Raw genomic sequence first — 17,713 nt, forward strand, 5'->3', positions numbered from 1 at the left:
AAATTAAGCTCTTTTACTTATAGTTTAGGGTATTTGAAGTTAACATTTTCCTTTTGAAATATTGTAGCAGAACTTCGGCTTCGACGGATGACATAACTGCCTCCAAGTTGTACCTGAAGCCCTAATTTGCAAGTGTCATATCATTACAGACAGTATGCACAGACAGAATTCTCAACCTCTTGACCTTTGCTATGACACCTCTAGTATCTCGGCTCAGAGTTATTCAGACTTAAAATACAAGTGAGTTGCTGTAATAAATGCACAGATGGACAGACTACTAAAATAGGTGGCTCATTTCTCTACAATTGTCAGTGATAAAAAGTAGCAATGTCTAGGCAGATGGCAGCTGGACTACTAAAACTGATCTTAAGCTACCTTGGAGAATAACCTACAATTTGAATTCTGTTCAATAAAGCTCTCTTCTTAACCTAGAAAGTCAGCCAATTATCCTCTCCTCTTTCTTTAAAGAACCATCAGTTTTTCCAATTACTTCTCCTCTGCACACTGCTTGAAAAGGGCAATTAAAAAAGTAGAACACATTTCTGTAAAAAGCTGTCTTACATATGCAAATGGGACTATATACATGCCTAAATAGTGATTTTACAGGCAGACCAGAGGGAGTAACACCACAAAATATGTAAGGCAGAAAGAGTGCGTCCAGCCACAGATGAAACCACAAGACAGTCAAAAAGTCAGAGGAAGCAATGTTTATTCAAAAACCCAACATGGCCCGTGTTTCAGCTATCATGTGAATCAGGGGTAAGTTAGTAGTACAGCTTAAGTTGTTATCTATAAAGTTCTTCACAACAAGAATATGAGATAACACGTGGAGGCTTCCACACGTAGCTACAGAAAGCAATGGCAGAAAGCTGCTACTTAAAATGTGTGTAGCTCCCAAGTCTGTGGGTGCTTAACGAGCACTGATTTTTCTATGAGGAGACTTGGGGTAGATACTTTCTAGGAGGCAGCACTCTCCAGCTTAGATCTGCTACCTGGGGTTTACAGGGTTTTGGAAGAATACCAGCTAGGGCTGGGAGGTCGTTGGCTTCTGGGATCACTCATTCTGCCGTTTACTTCCACTTCTGAAAACTAAGTACAGTCAAGGGTTTGGTCCAAACTAAGAAAGTTTACTGAAAATCTGAGTAGTCAAAATCAATAAGGAGGAATAAACAAGAGTATAAAACACAAATTAAAGCATAGTTCACCATGCTTTTTCCCCTCTACACTGGGGTACAGGAAATCTCTTCTACTAGAATTATCCATTTTTACCTTTTTAAATTTTTTTTTTACACTTCATCTTCTTTGTGTGCTGATCACAGGCACAAGCTGTGATCTTTCCTTTGAACCCTGGGCCTCCTGAATTCTACTCCTGTCAAATACCTTGTATTTCTGGATGCTGGAATCTGCCGTGGCAGCAGGTACTTCTTACTACTACTACAAATCATTTCTATAGCGCTACCAGTCATACGCAGCACTTCACAATTTAGGAACCCTGGTTCTCTTTGTTTAAGCATCTGGTATTATCTGAATCCTTCTCCTCTTTGCAGAGACCATCTCTTGCTCCTGACTCCTTAGTGTACCTAAAGCAGAACTAGTGTTTGCTTCTTTAGTCAACTTAGAAATAGGCAACATGAGGTACAGTGGCCTAAGAAACCTGCCACTACACATGTGCTGGTGTGATGGCTCAGCCAGCCAAAGACTCCTTACCCTGTATGGTGCAGTGGCTTAGCCAGCCAATGACAGGTAACTGCCTTTGGGCTTGGTATTTATAGCATTCCATTTTCCCTCCAAGTCAAGGTCTCCTCCTACCATTACCATACTGGTAAGGAGAGTCTTCTCAATTTCTGAAGCACAATGGGTGGCAAAAAAAAAAAAATCACTCATACATGTTTCAAGTTTATTCAAGTCTTGATATATCGTCCATAAGTGAACCAATACCAAGAAAACAATTCAATCACCATAACTGATACAGACCAGTAGCCTCCATTCCCTTTGATGATAAAGGTGAAGAAAAGAATAGTAGCAGCACAAACTATGGACTACCTTTCACATTTCTCCCTACTACACAAATCGCAATCAGGTTTCAGACCATGCTATAGTACAGAGACTGTCCTTATCTATCAAATCTCAGAAAAGAAATTAGCATAGGGTCTAAGATCTTAATAATGCAGTTTGATATGTTTAGCGCATTTGATGTAGTAGATCATGATATCCTACTAACCATACTAGACAACTTTGGTATACATGGCACAGTCCACAAATGGTTTCAAGGATTCCTGAAATCAAGATCTTACAAAGTGAAAATGAAAGGAACCTTATCTTCTCCTTGGTCACTGGACTGTGGTGTCCCTCAGGGCTCTCCACTATCGTCTATTCTGTGTAATGTAATGATGTCACCACTAAGTAACAGACTAGAAACAGCAGGATTCAAAACATTCATATATGCTGACGATGTTACTATATACATAACCTTCAAAAAGAACATTCAAGACATCTTACAAAAGGCAAAACTTGGCTTACATTTGATGGAAATTCATGGTCCTTACCAACCTATTTGACCAAAAGAACTACAACAGTTTCACAACTGACAGCACTTCATTCCCCATTGACAATAATCTGAAAATTCTAGGTATAATTATAGACAAACATTTGATACTCAAGTTTCCTCAGTAATCACATAATCTTTCAGGTCTCTTTGGAAACTAAAAAGGATCAGACCCTATTTCTCATCAGAAACAGACTACTGGTACAATCATTAACATTATCCCAATTTGATTATTGTAATGCCATATATGCTGGCTATAAGGAGTACCTGTTAAAAAAACTTCAAACACCTCAAAACACTGCAGCCAGGTTCATACACAAAATCTCTCGTTTTGAAAGTGCCTTCCCTTTATTAATCAAATTACACTGGCTTCCCATCAAAGCGAGAATCACCTTCAAATTATGTACCTTTATCTTTCAAATACTAAATGGCACAGCTCCAGACTATATGGCACCATTAATAAACTTACCTCAAGGAAACACTAAATATGAGGCAAGAAACAATCTCAGACTACACTTCCCAAATTGCAAAAAAGTGATCTACAAAACTGTCCACTCTGCAGACTTCACTTACCTAGGAACCAAATAGTGGAACACCTTACCACCCAAAATAAGAAATATACAGGAATATACTAGATTCCGCAAAATCCTCAAATCGTTCCTATTCAAACCCTCACAAGAACAACTATATCTCAAACAATTATTATCTAAATTGGTTATTACTCTGTTTACCATTAACTTTCTCTTTGTTTCATGTACAATTTCTCATTCATAACAGATTTTCTAAATGTTAAATATCCATAGCTATCCCAGTATATTTATGATACTGTATTGTAATATTGGATTCTTACAACAAATTACTTTCTTATGAATTATTCTTTGTTATGTATCCTACACTGTTTATTGTCACACTGAACTCAAACTTGTTTTGGATAATGTGGGATATAGAAGTCACAAAAAATATATCTTGGGTAGGGTCCTATTCTGGTTTACTTCTTTTCTATCCCACCGCTCCTTTCAGGTTTTTACTTCCATCTCTCTCTCTCTCTCTCTGAAAACAGAATTGCACAGTGGTGTCCCTCAGGGATCAATTCTCTCTCCCCTTCTTTTCAATTTATTCCTTAGTCTCCTTGCTAAACTGATTCAAACTTTTTGGTATTTCAGTTTACTTATATGCTGATGATATTCTTCTGCTCTATCCCACCTCCCCACTTTCTTAGTCACTTGGTACATTTCAACTCTGCCTCAACACAGTTGCTACATGGTTAAAGGACCATCATCTAGTACTCAATGCGAAAAAGAAAGTCGCCTGCTGGTTTACGAATGCTCTGTTGCCACCTTTTTCTCCCACTCAACTCTTCAGGACCTCAATCATCCCTGTGACTAGCTTCTGTTACTTAGACGTCATTCCTGTTTCTTCTCTATCTTTCTTGCTGCAAATTTCACATCTGTCTAAAGTTAGTTTCATGGTTTTCTAGCAACCATGAGCAATTTGCCATCTCTTCAATTTCCATCAGTTTCACACACTCATTCTCTCTTTCTTTACTTCTTGACTTGACTATTGCAATACCATTTATGCAGGCTTACCACATGCAACATTAAAGAAATTACAAACCCTTCAGAATACGGCCATCAGTCTGCTCTGTACTGCCTGTCATGGTGCTTGGCCTTTGTTGGCATTTCTGAAGGGTCCTAACACTGAGAGGGATAGTGGGAAGGAGAAATGCACATAGGAAGCATCAAGTCCATGGAATTGACAATACATTCTAGGACAGGTGCCCGAGGGATGGTACAAATGCAGCAGTAGAATGGAAATTTGGAATTTTCACTGGTGATGAAAAGGTTGATGTGAGATGTCTCCCATTCTTGGAAAATGGAATTGAGGTTGAGCAGCAGTGTCCAGAGACCAAATGTCACGTTGAAGGACTCTGCTGAGCTTGCCCATTATGTGGTTTTGCTCTTCTGGGATGTAAATCAAACAACATTCAAATTGAAACCGCTAACTCCAAAAGTCTTGCTGACTCATCACACAGGAGCAGAGAGTCCATCCCTCCTTTTTGGCTGATATAAAAATTGCCACCAATGAAGTATCTTGAAGAATGTGAAGAAATACCCTGAGGCTGTAATAAATTGCTCTAAGATCCAAGTGATTGATGTGGAGTGACTTTTCATAAATTGACCAACTTGACAGTGAAAAGCATTAATGTGAGCTCTCCAGTCCAGAGCTTATGTAGTCAAAACTGACTGATAACTGCTCTCTTGAAAAGGAACTACTGCAGAGAAGTTAGCAGTGGAGGTACACCAGTAGAGCATTAAGACAGAGTTGGGATAGTGGGTAAAAAATTGATGACAAGCTTGCATCATCTCTCCGTTGTTTTGCCTTTTTTTCGGGATCATCAAGCAGATACCCATCTTTTAATCAGTACTGTCAAGGGCTGTACTAGCACAAGACTTTCTGCCATCAAACATACCACCACAGAATCATCCCAGTCCTCAGAGACCTCATCAAAGAAGCATCTTTCCGAGCACTCTACCAAAACCCTCGTCCACACACTTGTCACCTCTCGTTTGGACTACTGCAATCTGCTTCTTGCTGGCCTCCCACTTAGCCACCTCTCCCCTCTCCAGTCGGTTCAAAACTCTGCTGCCCGTCTCATCTTCCGCCAGGGTCGCTTTACTCATACTACCCCTCTCCTCAAGACCCTTCACTGGCTCCCTATCCGTTTTCGCATCCTGTTCAAACTTCTTCTACTAACCTATAAATGTATTCACTCTGCTGCTCCCCCGTATCTCTCCACACTCGTTCTTCCCTACACCCCTTCCCGTGCACTCCGCTCCATGGATAAATCCTTCTTATCTGTTCCCTTCTCCACTACTGCCAACTCCAGACTTCGCGCCTTCTATCTCGCTGCACCCTACGCCTGGAATAAACTTCCTGAGCCCCTACGTCTTGCCCCATCCTTGGCCACCTTTAAATCTAGACTGAAAACCCACCTCTTTAACATTGCTTTTGACTCGTAACCACTTGTAACCACTCGCCTCCACCTACCCTCCTCTCTTCCTTCCCGTTCACATTAATTGATTTGATTTGCTTACTTTATTTATTTTTTGTCTATTAGATTGTAAGCTCTTTGAGCAGGGACTGTCTTTCTTCTATGTTTGTACAGCGCTGCGTATGCCTTGTAGCGCTATAGAAATGCTAAATAGTAGTAGTAGAAGGGATCAGCTTAAGCAATCAACCAAAGCAGCAGCCTTCCTTATGACTACTCTATGTCTCAGCAGCCACAACCCCTCCAAAATATGCATCCTCTCTTTCCTGTAGTGGGTCAGGTTCATTATTTCATTCAGGCTTAGTAGACTATCACCATAGATACATGGGTGATGACCATAATCCAGAAGGATTACCAGCTCAGGCTTCTCAGGTGGCTCCAGATCGACCTTTGCACTGAACCCACTTTTCCAGCTCTTGTGTTTCCAGCCTCTTTGAAAAGGTCTCTCTTTTGCTCGTCCAATGCCATATAATCTGTCCCTCTATAGGAGAAAAACAGGGGATTCTATTCCAGATACTTTGATTTGGAAGAAATCAGTTGAGTCGCACCCCATTCTAAACCACAGAGACCTCAAATCCTTTCCTGCACAAAGTCAAATTCAAAATGAATACTCTTTCTACCATTTTGTAAAAATTAAAAAGGGTGTACTGGCTCTCCATGCTGGATCTACAGATAAGAAATGCATAGAATAGCTGCAATTCAAATGACTATATCAGCATTTTATGCATGGACATGGCTTTGAGAAGTTTCCCCTATTCACATAACTTCAGCTGAATTTACAGAACTATAAACTTGAGGGGGGGTGTCTAAAAATGATCAAAGCCAAGGCTAAACTGTGACAGCCTCTCACATGGCCCCAGTATATTTTCTGCAGCATGAGAAAATATGTTCCAGAAGTAATTGGGACAAGAAGGGAGCAAAGGGTTGATCAGCAGGGAAATGAAGGTTTGAATCCTGATTCCTCCACCGACACGTCTGTGACATTAGGCAAGTCACTTCATTGCCTGTTGCCTACAATAGCAGATATGGGGAAGCCACTGTTTGCCCTGGGACTGGTAGCATGGAATGTTGCTACTAATTGGGTTTCTGCCAGGTACTTATGATCTGGATTGGCCACTGTTGGAAAAAGGATACTGGGCTAGATGGAACCATTGGTCTGATCCAGTATGGCTATTCTTATTTTCCTCAACTACTGAATTTAAAGGACAAGCTAAGGAAATGTTTTCCAGATTTGTGGATGTGGTTATCTTACCTCTGTTTTGAGAATAGCCTATAATAGAGCCCAGTGGACAGATCACACATATTTATTACCACCATCTCACAGGACGACGTCTGAGTGAGTGACCTGTGTGTTACCTTACTCCCCCGGAGTTAATTTTGTACAATCACCTATTTTGAAACATTGGCATGTTGTGGCTCTCCACCGGAATTCGTCCTCTCTGCCTCTTTTTGTATTTAAAAGAGATAAAAATTTAAAGAACTTGTTGGTTCCATCCTACCTTCTGGCTGACACTTGTGATCCTCCATAGAGTGGCACCTGTGGGTCACTTTACTTGTATATGTTGTAGTGTTTTTGAAACATCATACTCAGGTTCTACACTCTCCTCGAATGCTTGTATGATCACATTGAAAGCATCTAGTGAATGCACATCATCGGGTGTAGTGCATGTTATTTGGTGTCCATGTGCATTAGTATATGTGGGGAAAACTATGCAAGCCCTGAAGTTATGATTGTTAGAATATATGTGTAGGCTTCGCCAACAGGATTTTGCAGCTCCTCTAACGGAACACTGCGACACCAGTTCAGCCAACTGCAGGTAGTAATTTTGGAACAAGTTTGCCCCACAGAATGAGTTGGCTATTTAAATTCCATGCTTTTGTTGAAATAACACCAATGGATACATTTTTTAAATCAACAATTGCCCCCCATGAGCTGAACACAACATCTGATTTATAAATATTAGGGGACATATTACACATACACATTTTTTTTTTAATTGCATCTTAGTTAATAGTCCTTTGTTTTGGCACATTTTTGGTGATTGGAAGACGCTTTCTGACTTCCTGACAACAGTATGTTTGCTTGGTTTTGAACAGTGGTGTGTTTATTTCTGCCTTGAGTCAGTGCTTCAGTTGTTTGATGCAGCTTGCGCTGCCTAGGTTAAGTAATATTTTTGGGATATGGCTGTATTTTTTATGAGTAGCAATTGAAGGGGAGGGTTCTATATTTTTTAAAGTAATTTGCTATTTGTTTCAGCTTTGTGCGACCCATTTGATAAACCCTGGAAGCAGGTCATTGGACCAAAATGCCAATTATGCATGTTGTGGGCGTCAGGTGTGTTGCATCATGTTTATGGTGAAGGCATCTAACAAGAACTGCTAAGTGGTCGCTTTTTTTCATAGATTTTTTTATATAGATGTCATTGAAGTTTTCCCCTGTAATTAGTATGCATACGATACATGAAACGTTCAATAAAATTGAGTGATTAAAAGTAGATCAGTTTGGGCAAATGAATAAAATTAAGTTTGTGGCCCTGGAATAGCTGGAGCTAAAAGAAGTCCAATAGCCTTTTGAAAACAATATTTGATGCTCTTCTGCTCTTTGTCCTCCTTTTGTTTGCTTGAATCTCTTAAAAAAAATTCTTTCATGTGAATGTTGGTTTGCCACATTTTTACTGCACCAAGGCAGAAGTATCTGACCAAAACAAATATCTTCAAACTCATACCTCCTACTCCCAGAAATACCATGAGAGGAGGAGAAATAAAAATATCACTCAGAGAAAAACAAGAAAAGCTATAAAAAAAAGGCAGGAGCTGAATCAGATCACATATATCTAGACATCTATCAAGAATTTAGGTAACTCCTGGTCCATTTGGAGACTTTGCCAAGCGAAAGAAAACAAAAAGAACCAAACAAACAAAACACATGACTGTGACAGAAAATGGGTATCACTTAGGAGTAAATTACAAATCAGCTAAAAAGTGATCTGCCAGTTCACTATATGAAGTCCTTGCCATTTTTTCTGAGGCTCTGATTTTACCTGATAGGAGCTCCTTTGGCCTGTGCAGGTCTCAACAGCACTGTGATGGTGGTTGCAGTCTCATTGAGAGATGCATCTATTCCTTCATAATCAGGCAAAGTGGGAGCTGGTTAGGAGGAAGGAGGAACAAGAAAAAAATATATATAAAATTAATTAATGCACATAATTTTGTATTTCAGCAACAATCCCTGCTGAGTAACAGAAAATCATGTCTGCATTTAATTAGAAAAATGCACAAAGCATAAAAGAATCCACAGAATAAAGGAAACAGATGCTGAAATAATTAATGTAATCTGAGTACTTTGCCAATAATAATAACCTAAAAAGTATTACAAATAACCTTTAGGGATGACTAGTAAAAGACTGACCTAGTGCTGTGTGACTACATAAAAAGATAGAAATACCAACCAAACTGGTTTGAAACAATCTCCAAGAACTATTGGTTAACTAGCCAACTTAAAATTAAATGTACACAGAGGTTGTGATAGAAGAGGCTGATTTGCATTTAATGGCGGTTACAGACAGATAGTTCACACAGAATCATTACAGGGATATAGTCATACAGAGTTATAATCTGTTCAGGAAAGACAGAGCAGGAAAAAAAAGGAGGGGAACTGGCATTATAAGTTAAAGATAATATTAAAGCGATAGAATTGTAGGACTTACAAGGTAAGAAGAGGCACTTTGGGTCAAGTATTTTCATTGTTTTATTTGTTTAAGCTTTTTTATTAATTTTTTACATTTATATCAACATAAATGTTAGAAATATATGAAAACTTTTACATGAAAATAATTCATATTGATATATTGATCCAAGTACTAGGAAAAAAAGAAAAAAAATCTTACAATATATTACCATTGAAGCGGTAGGGATCTGACTAAAACTCGTAACCGAATACAGCGTAATTATTCAATTGATGCTTCCAAGGAAACCTTTGCCCTTTCTTTAGAGGTAATGAATTCTAGCAATTTTGGGGGATTAAAGAAAACAAGACACCTGCGAGAAAATTTTAACTCAAACAAACCTCCTAAGTTGAAGACTCTTGGTTTATATTCCAAGAATTCTCTCCTCCTTTGTGTATCCCTTGCTAAAATCAGGAAAAATTCAAATTTTAGCCCCAAAAATAGCTCATTAATGTGACAAAAATAAGAACGCAAAATACTATTTTTGTCCAGCTCTAAGGCAAAAGTCACTAAGAGTAGTTCTTTCCGTTACAACATCTAAGAAACTTTCCAGAAAGTCAATTAAGTTCATATCACCCTGTGGTTGTTCATTAGAAGGTCTTGAAATCCCTGTTATATATTGGGTCCTAACTATGGACGGCTAGCCCTCAGCTGGAATCCACAATATTTCCCCAAAGTACTTCTTAAGCATATCTAAAAGGTGATTTTGGAAAATTCAAGAACCTCAGATTATTTCTCCGTCCTTGATTTTCCAGATATTCCATCTTACGAGTCTGAGTATCTCTCTCTTTTATAAGCGTAGAGGTAACACTTTTGAGCTGTACCACTTCTCTTTCTAATTCCGCAGTTTTTTTTTTCTTTGATCTTGAGCATTATCAGACAGATTCTGATTCAATTGCTTAAGTTCTGTAATCTCTCCCTTAAGGGAGCAAGATAATGTAGAAAGAGTTAAGTTCAAACCTTGGATTGCATCCCAGATCGATTCCATCTTTACCACAGCTGGTCTCATCAAAACTTCGGTCGTGGTTGCAGAGCCCTGAACGAGAGTCTCCACGGGAATGAAGGGCAAGCGGGACCTCCTCTCTCTACAAACGAAAGCTGACCCACTCTAGGCATCCCTGTTTGTTGTGAGCCAGCCGCCCCAGTACTGCTTCCAGGTCGCGGAGCTGTGCTTGAGGGAGGGCTCAAAGACAGTCCCTCTGCGCTGTGCTGCACATCAAAAGACACGGAACCCATCGAGGCAAACGTCTGCTCTCCTAGTGTTTTCAGCCCGAAATTCTCCATTGTTGTTTGGCGCGAAAGGGGGACCCCAGCCAGACTCGAGGAGGCGTCTTAGCTTTCCCCTTTCTTTTCCCCATCCTCAGACAGGGGAAAAACTCTTAGTGACAAACTCCTCCGGACGAAAATTCAAGAACCTCTAAACGCATTACCGCTTCAGGCGCCATCTTGGATCTGTTTTATGTGATATTTTGATTGTTTTTACTGTGATCTGACTGGATGTAGGTGGAATAAAAATAAATGTACATACATGCAGGCCTCTTTACAGGCAGCAGTAGAGGCTTAACTGAGGAAATTCAAAATATAGCTGTAAAAGGGGAAGTTCTACTAATAGGTGATTTTAATATGCCAGATATTGATTGGGACATGCCTTTTGTGGGGGTCATCTAGAAGTAGGAAGATTCTGCATTCTCTACTTGTGAATAAGCTGTAAGGGTTGACCTTAGGACCGAAAGTGGTTAACTGGATAGGAAACTGGTTGACAGACAGGTGGCAGATTGTGGTGGTAAATGGAATCCTCTCGGAGGAAAGGAAGGTGAGCAGTGGAGTTCCTTAGGGGTCGGTGCTGGGGCCTATTCTGTTTAATATATTTGTGGGAGATATTGCTGAAGGGTTGGAAGGAAAGGTTTGCCTTTTTGGTGGATGACACAAAAATAGCCAATAGAGTGGATACCCTGGAGGGAGTAGAAATGATGAGAAGGGATCTCCGAACATTAGAAGAATGGTCGAGGGTCTGGAAGTTAAAATTTAATAATGTAATCTGAGTACTTTGCCAATAATAATAACCTAAAAAGTATTACAAATAACCTTTAGGGATGATGGTAAACACTGTTTACCATCGATATGGATGCCCATGGGACCCCCAGACCCCACAATAGAGACTTTTTCTCAATTAGTCTTGAGGGATATTACCAACTTGGAACATACAATACAAAATCCTATAGACAATCTTACAAAACATCAATGGCAAGCCCTGTTAGATTTAAAACAGGATACATCAATAGTCGTTTTAAGGGCCGATAAGGAAGGAACAACAATGGCGCAGGACACAGAAAAATATTCACAGGAGGCTCAGCGTCAACTTTCAGACTTACAATATTACAGTCTTCCAACAGATCCTATAGTATAATTTCAGTTAGAGATCCGTAGCATACCGTTAACAGCTAACTTAAAGGGAGTTATAACATTAAGGGAATTTAAATACCTGTACAAATCGTTTCCAGTTGTCCCCCAAAAATATTTTACACCCAAAATTCACAAATCTTTGAGGGACCCCCCCCAGGGAGACCAATAGTGTCTGAGAGGATCTTTCTATCTGAGCTCTTGTCACAATATTTAGATCATTTTCTTCAACCAAGTTTATTGGAAATCCCTTCATATCTAAGGGACTCTACTCACTTATTACAAATATTAGCATTAAGTCAATTTCAAAGGAAGAACATCTGATTTTGGTGACGCTAGACATACAAGCATTATATTCTAATATTCCTCAACAGGGTGCCTTAGAAATCATTGAAATTTAAGTTCAAAGGTTGGAAATATTCGCTGACTTTTTGATCCAAATAGGACAATTAGTCTTAAAGAGAAATTATTTTTGCTATGAGCAGTTATATTATTTACAAACAAAAGAGGTCGTAATAGGAGCAACAGTAGCCCCTAGGGTGGCGTGCTTAAACATGGCAGAATTTGAAAATAAATATGTATATCCTTCAGTATATAATCAAAACATAGTAGTATGGCGTCGCCTTAATGATGATGTGCTTTTAATACAGGTTGGAGATAGGATTGAACTAAATGATTTCTTACTCTATTTAGATAGTTGTGATCCTCATATTAAGTTCTCTTCTCAGATAGAAGAACACAGTGTGGAATTTTTGGATGTCCATATAGAATTAGACCAAGGGTGATTCCACACATCACTATTTAAAAAACCAACAGACAGGACAAATCAAACTCTGGTATAAAGTATCACATACCATGTGGGATGGGTTTGTCTTGTTGGGCAGACTGGATGGACCATGCAGGTCTTTGTCTGCCGTCATTTACTATATTACTGTGTTACTATGTTACATGGAGGGGCATAATCAAACGGCGCCGGTGGAATCGATCGCCGGCGATCTATTTTTGCGGCGCCGCAACAGCTGGCCAGAACCGTATTATTGAAAAAGATGGCCGGCCAACTTTTGTTTCGATAATACGGTTGGGGCCGGCCAAATGCCACAGATCGCCGGGTTTGAGATGGCCGACTTTGTTTTTCAGCGATAATGGAAACTGGAACCGGCCATCTCAAACCCGGCCAAATCCAAGGCATTTGGCCGTGGGAGGGGCCAGCATTCGTAGTGCACTGGTACTTCTGGATGTTTAGATCTTGCTGATCAGTTATGTTATGACTTACTTGTTCAGGAGTGCTGTATTTTGTGATACTGTTTTGAGAAATGTTCAAGAAAGACTTCATACAAATGAAAAAAGTCCCTGCCATGCATTTTCCCTTGATGGCCGTCCCTGACGTGCACTTCCCTTAATAGCACTTTCTCTTGATGGCCGTCTTTCTCTCCGAAAGTGCACTTCTCTTAATGGCTGTCTTTCTCCCTGAACAGGGAAATCAAAAGCTTTTGCACACTGCTTTTTTTGTAGTAACAGTGGGATTTGAACCAGCCACCTCTGCATTACAACACCAGTGATATAACCACTTGGCCACAGCTCCACTTACTTGGGTGTCCCTCCCTTTTGATTATACCACTCCAGGTCTCTCTCAGCCACTCACAGACAGCTATGAGTAAGCAAGTAGTAATATACTGTAATGGGTCCCTCTGCTCAAGCTGAGGGAAGGCAAAGATAATTTTCATTGCTGTACTAAGCAGAATATGCACATCCATAAACTTCAATGTTCTCATGAAGAAAGGAGACTCCCATTTCCTGGCACCTTAAAATTATAACATAGGAACATTCCAATTCTGTCATAAACCAATTACAGCATAACTTATTTCCAAATCAACAGTGGTATACTATATTGGTTTACTTAACTGTCCAAGTATCACCACAAAACATCAAGTGCAATAAAAACATTCATATTTACAAAGCATATACACATCATGATGTAATATAAAAGGTTAAAAAGATTAAATGTTGATTTATAGTAGCTGGTTTAATTCACTTTAGTACACCCAATGTCTTTAATCAATTTCATCAGCTCTGTCACTTTTCCTTGTATGCAAAAGAACCCCCTTCCCCCAATCTATTTTCTTCAGGACAGAAGAGCAGGAATTTTGTCCTGATAAAAACAGCATCAGAATTTCTGAACAACAAAACAAGCTGGGCTGAGGCTTAAACAAGAACCCGTCTTTATTATTGTCTTATGTTGCTAATTGACATTTCCTCGTAGGCTGCCAAGTTCTTAAGTAATTTCATCATCTAATCAACTATGTCTTCCCCAAGTCTCAGAGGATGTCATTTGTTTGACAGTTATTTGCCTAACTATAGCTGCCTTTGGCATAAGCTTTTTTTTTTTTTTTTTTTTTAACATAAACAAAATCATAAACTGCAAGCCTTTCATTATTACCCTTACAACTTTTAAGAAGATATTATAGAATATACTATACTCTTCAAATAATTTTAAAGATTTTTGAAGTAAATCATTCTTGTTGGTCATTGCAGTGCTGTTGGTAAAGATGGACAATGGTAAATACTCCACATTTCCTGTCACTGAGGCCACTGCTAACGTCCCTTTGCAGAACCATGAGAACCGCACTAACTCCCCTCCACCAATACACCCTACCACCACTTTTCTGTTAAAAGCTCCAAGAGGGGCCTCCAGCCAATGTTTTGGAAGGGAGAAGAGAACAACAGGAACGGCATCCAGAGGAGTTGCTATTAGCAGCCAGGAAGGGAATGGGGAGAGTAGATGCAGCTAGTGAATGGAAGAAGAGAGGATAAAAGAAGTAGCTCATCAAGAAGAGTATCAACAGCACAACAAATAAGAGGGAGAATTAATGGAGAAAAAAAGTAAAGGAAGCAACAATTTGGAAGAGATGTGCCTTAGTGGTTAGAGGACCTTGACCAGTCTGATTTCCAGGGTATCCATACTGAATAGATGCTTCATTATGGTGATGCTGAAAACCAGAATGGATAGGTACACCTTAAGACAAATCTCCTCTCTCCATTATCTCAGTTACAGCTTCAATAGTATGGAGCAGAAAACAAACCTATTGCACCTGTATGTAATTTGTCTCGGGCTCAGATTTGGAAAGGCAAGTAATCAAATCCGAAGTCTAAATCCACCAAACCTGAAAGCAGGAGAAGATAGAATACAGAAGTGGGAGCAGGTAGGATAAGGATAAAACAAGGAACCTAAGGAAAGGGGAAAAATAGGCTATAATAAGGGAAAGCAGGGAAAGGGGAGAAAACACTTTCTCACCTGTAATGGACATTTTCCACAGCAGGATAAATCAGGCACATAAGTTGGAGGGGGATCATCTGACACCGCTAGGATGGAACAGCACTTAGAGCTCAGAACTAATTTTAAAGTTCTGAGCACACGCAGCCTTTCTCCATGCAGTGTTCTCCTCAGACCCTCAGTTATTTATTTATTTTGACATTTATACCCCACATTATCCTGAATATACTCAAGTTCAATGTTGCTAACAGTAAATAAAGAACAGACAAGGTTTACAAAGCAATAGTTAATTCCATAGCTCAAGAAAGAATGCAACACTAAGGGAGAGGAGAGAGACCAGGTGCCTAATAGAGGGCAGCAGAATGCCTTTTTTTTTGGGGGGGGGGGGCAGCTCCACTCCAACCTCTAGCATCTCCTCCAATAGCATCCAGCAACTCTATTCTTCCCTACCCCCCCCATAGTGTCCAGCATCTCTTTCCTTTCCTACGTCTCAAACCACACACCCCCACGGTGTCTAGCATTTCTGTTCTCCCCATCTCTCACACCACCACCCCTATCCATGGTGTCCAGCATTTCTGCTCTCCTCCATCTCCCAACACCACTCCCCCACCCATGGTATCCAGCATTATTTTCCTTCCCTACCTCTCAACCCCCCCCCCCTTTCCAACAGTGTCCAGAATTTCTTTCCTTCCTTACCGCTCAACATCTCCTCTCCACTGTGGTGTCCAGTATTCCCCCCCCCCCCCCCTCCACTGTGGTGTTCAGCATTTTTCTCAAAACCCTCCTTTGCCCATGGTGTCCAGCATTTCTTCCCTTCATTACATCTCAGCATACTTCCCCCGTGGTGTCTATCATTCCCCGTCTCTCATGTTTAGCATTTTTCTTCTTCCCCTCCCCCATGGCGTCCAGCATTTCTCTCAGTCTCTCTTCTCCTTCCCCCATGGTATCAAACATTTTTCTCCTACCCACAACCACTGCAACATTTTTATTGCCTTACCATCAGCATAACACCAAAAGCACTGGGGCCGGCCAGCACTGGTCTTTCAGCATGTCTAATCTCTGCAATTTCCCACACCCTTTGAACTTCAAATTTCAGAGGGAGTGGAAGCCTGCAGCCCTTGACCATGCGCAGATGCTCAAGGCCCTGCACCGGACAGCCACAATGCTTTTGGTGTTATGTCAATGGGTGCATTGCCCCCATGGGGGAGGGAAGTGAGGCAATTAACATACTGGATATGGGGGGGGGGGGTGATAGAAATACTGGAAACCATGGTGAAAGGGCTGAAGTAGGAAAGGAAGGAGAGAAATACTGGACACCATCACAAAGGAGGGACAGAAGGAAAATTTAAGGGGGGGGGGGGGTGCCACGGCACCCATGGTTCCCCCCCCCCCCCTCGTTCTGACTCCTACGGCATAATAAATCCTGTTACGGGTGAGAAACTTTTGTTCCCCCCATCAAGGAGGATTGAAGCTCAGGACGTCTCAATTCAGTTATAGTTTGTCCACTGTGCAGAAGCAGCCGCCTGATCATAAATCAGTCTCTGCCCAATTTGGTTTTCAGTGTCACCATAATAAATATGCATGACAGCTAGGCCAAATGTACTGTCTCTGAAATGAAGGTATGACGTGAGAACCAAGTAGCTCCTCTGCATATATGTCCAATGAAGCAGAATTTAAGAAAGCCATGGTACCTGCAGTGACACTGGTTTGGTGAGGTCTGAGTTTATTAGCTAGAAGAGTACAGTTTGTTTGTAACAGAATTGGAAGCACGATATTAGCTAATTCACCAAAGTTTGTTCAGCTATTGGAATACAAAGACAAATGGGGTCAAAGTAGACAAACTGTGTAGATTTTTTTTTATTGATTTGGTTATTTTAAGACAGTGAGAGCACAAATCCAACAGACTGTTAAAACCTGCCATTTCTTTTCCTATATCACCACTAAAATTCATCTCTTCCTTTCTTTTTTTTTTTTTTTGAAATATCTTTATTGATACATGAAAACAATTGCATCGGCAAACTATAATACAAAATGAAAAAGAAACATTTGAAACCATTGCCCCCTCTATAAAGGTAAAACAGATATTGATGCCCTTATTTCCATGAATTTTGTTTTTTATTTCCCCCCCCCTTTTACCCCCTCCCATCCCTCTACCTTTTTGTTCCCCCCCTCCCCAGCCAATTATCCCTTCCCTCAAAACTCCCTCCCTCTCCCTTGCTGTCCGTTCACCACTTCCTTTCTGAACACACTATCAAAACTCTTATCCAGACTCTCATCACCTCCTTAAGTTTACTGCATCCGGTTCCTCACAGATCTCCTGTTGAACCATCTTCTATCTATGCAAAATTCTGCTGCATGACTTACCTTCCACCAATGTCGCTCAACTCACATAACCCCTCTTTGCTAGTCACTTCAATGGCTCTCTATCCATTCCCACATACAGTTCAAACTTCTTTTATTGACCTATAAAAGTGCATTCATTCAGTAGCTCCTTGGTATCTCTTTTCTTATCTCTCTACACACATCTCTCTCTTTGGGAACTCTGCTCCTAAGATGGAACTCTTCTGTGCCCATGTCCTCACCTGCCAACTTCAACTCCATTCCTTCCACCTTGCTGTGCTGTGCACCTGGAGCTGGTACATCATAAGCCACATTGAGCCTACAAATAGGTGGGAAAATGTGGGCTACAAATGTAACAAATAAATAAAATATGCTCCACTCTC

General features: G+C 40.4%; 1 protein-coding gene across 1 annotated transcript in view; it reads right to left on the reverse strand.

Moving 5' to 3' along the window:
* The window catches only part of PTPRK (protein tyrosine phosphatase receptor type K), a 919,308-nt gene that overhangs the window by 215,138 nt on the left and 686,457 nt on the right, over window positions 1-17,713 (reverse strand). Inside the window, 1 exon segment of the mRNA XM_030196529.1 lies at window positions 8,636-8,741. Coding sequence (XP_030052389.1) covers window positions 8,636-8,741 — 106 coding nt within the window.

The sequence above is a fragment of the Microcaecilia unicolor genome, chromosome 3, assembly GCF_901765095.1.
Source record: "Microcaecilia unicolor chromosome 3, aMicUni1.1, whole genome shotgun sequence".
In the NCBI taxonomy this organism is placed as follows: Eukaryota; Metazoa; Chordata; class Amphibia; order Gymnophiona; family Siphonopidae; genus Microcaecilia; species Microcaecilia unicolor.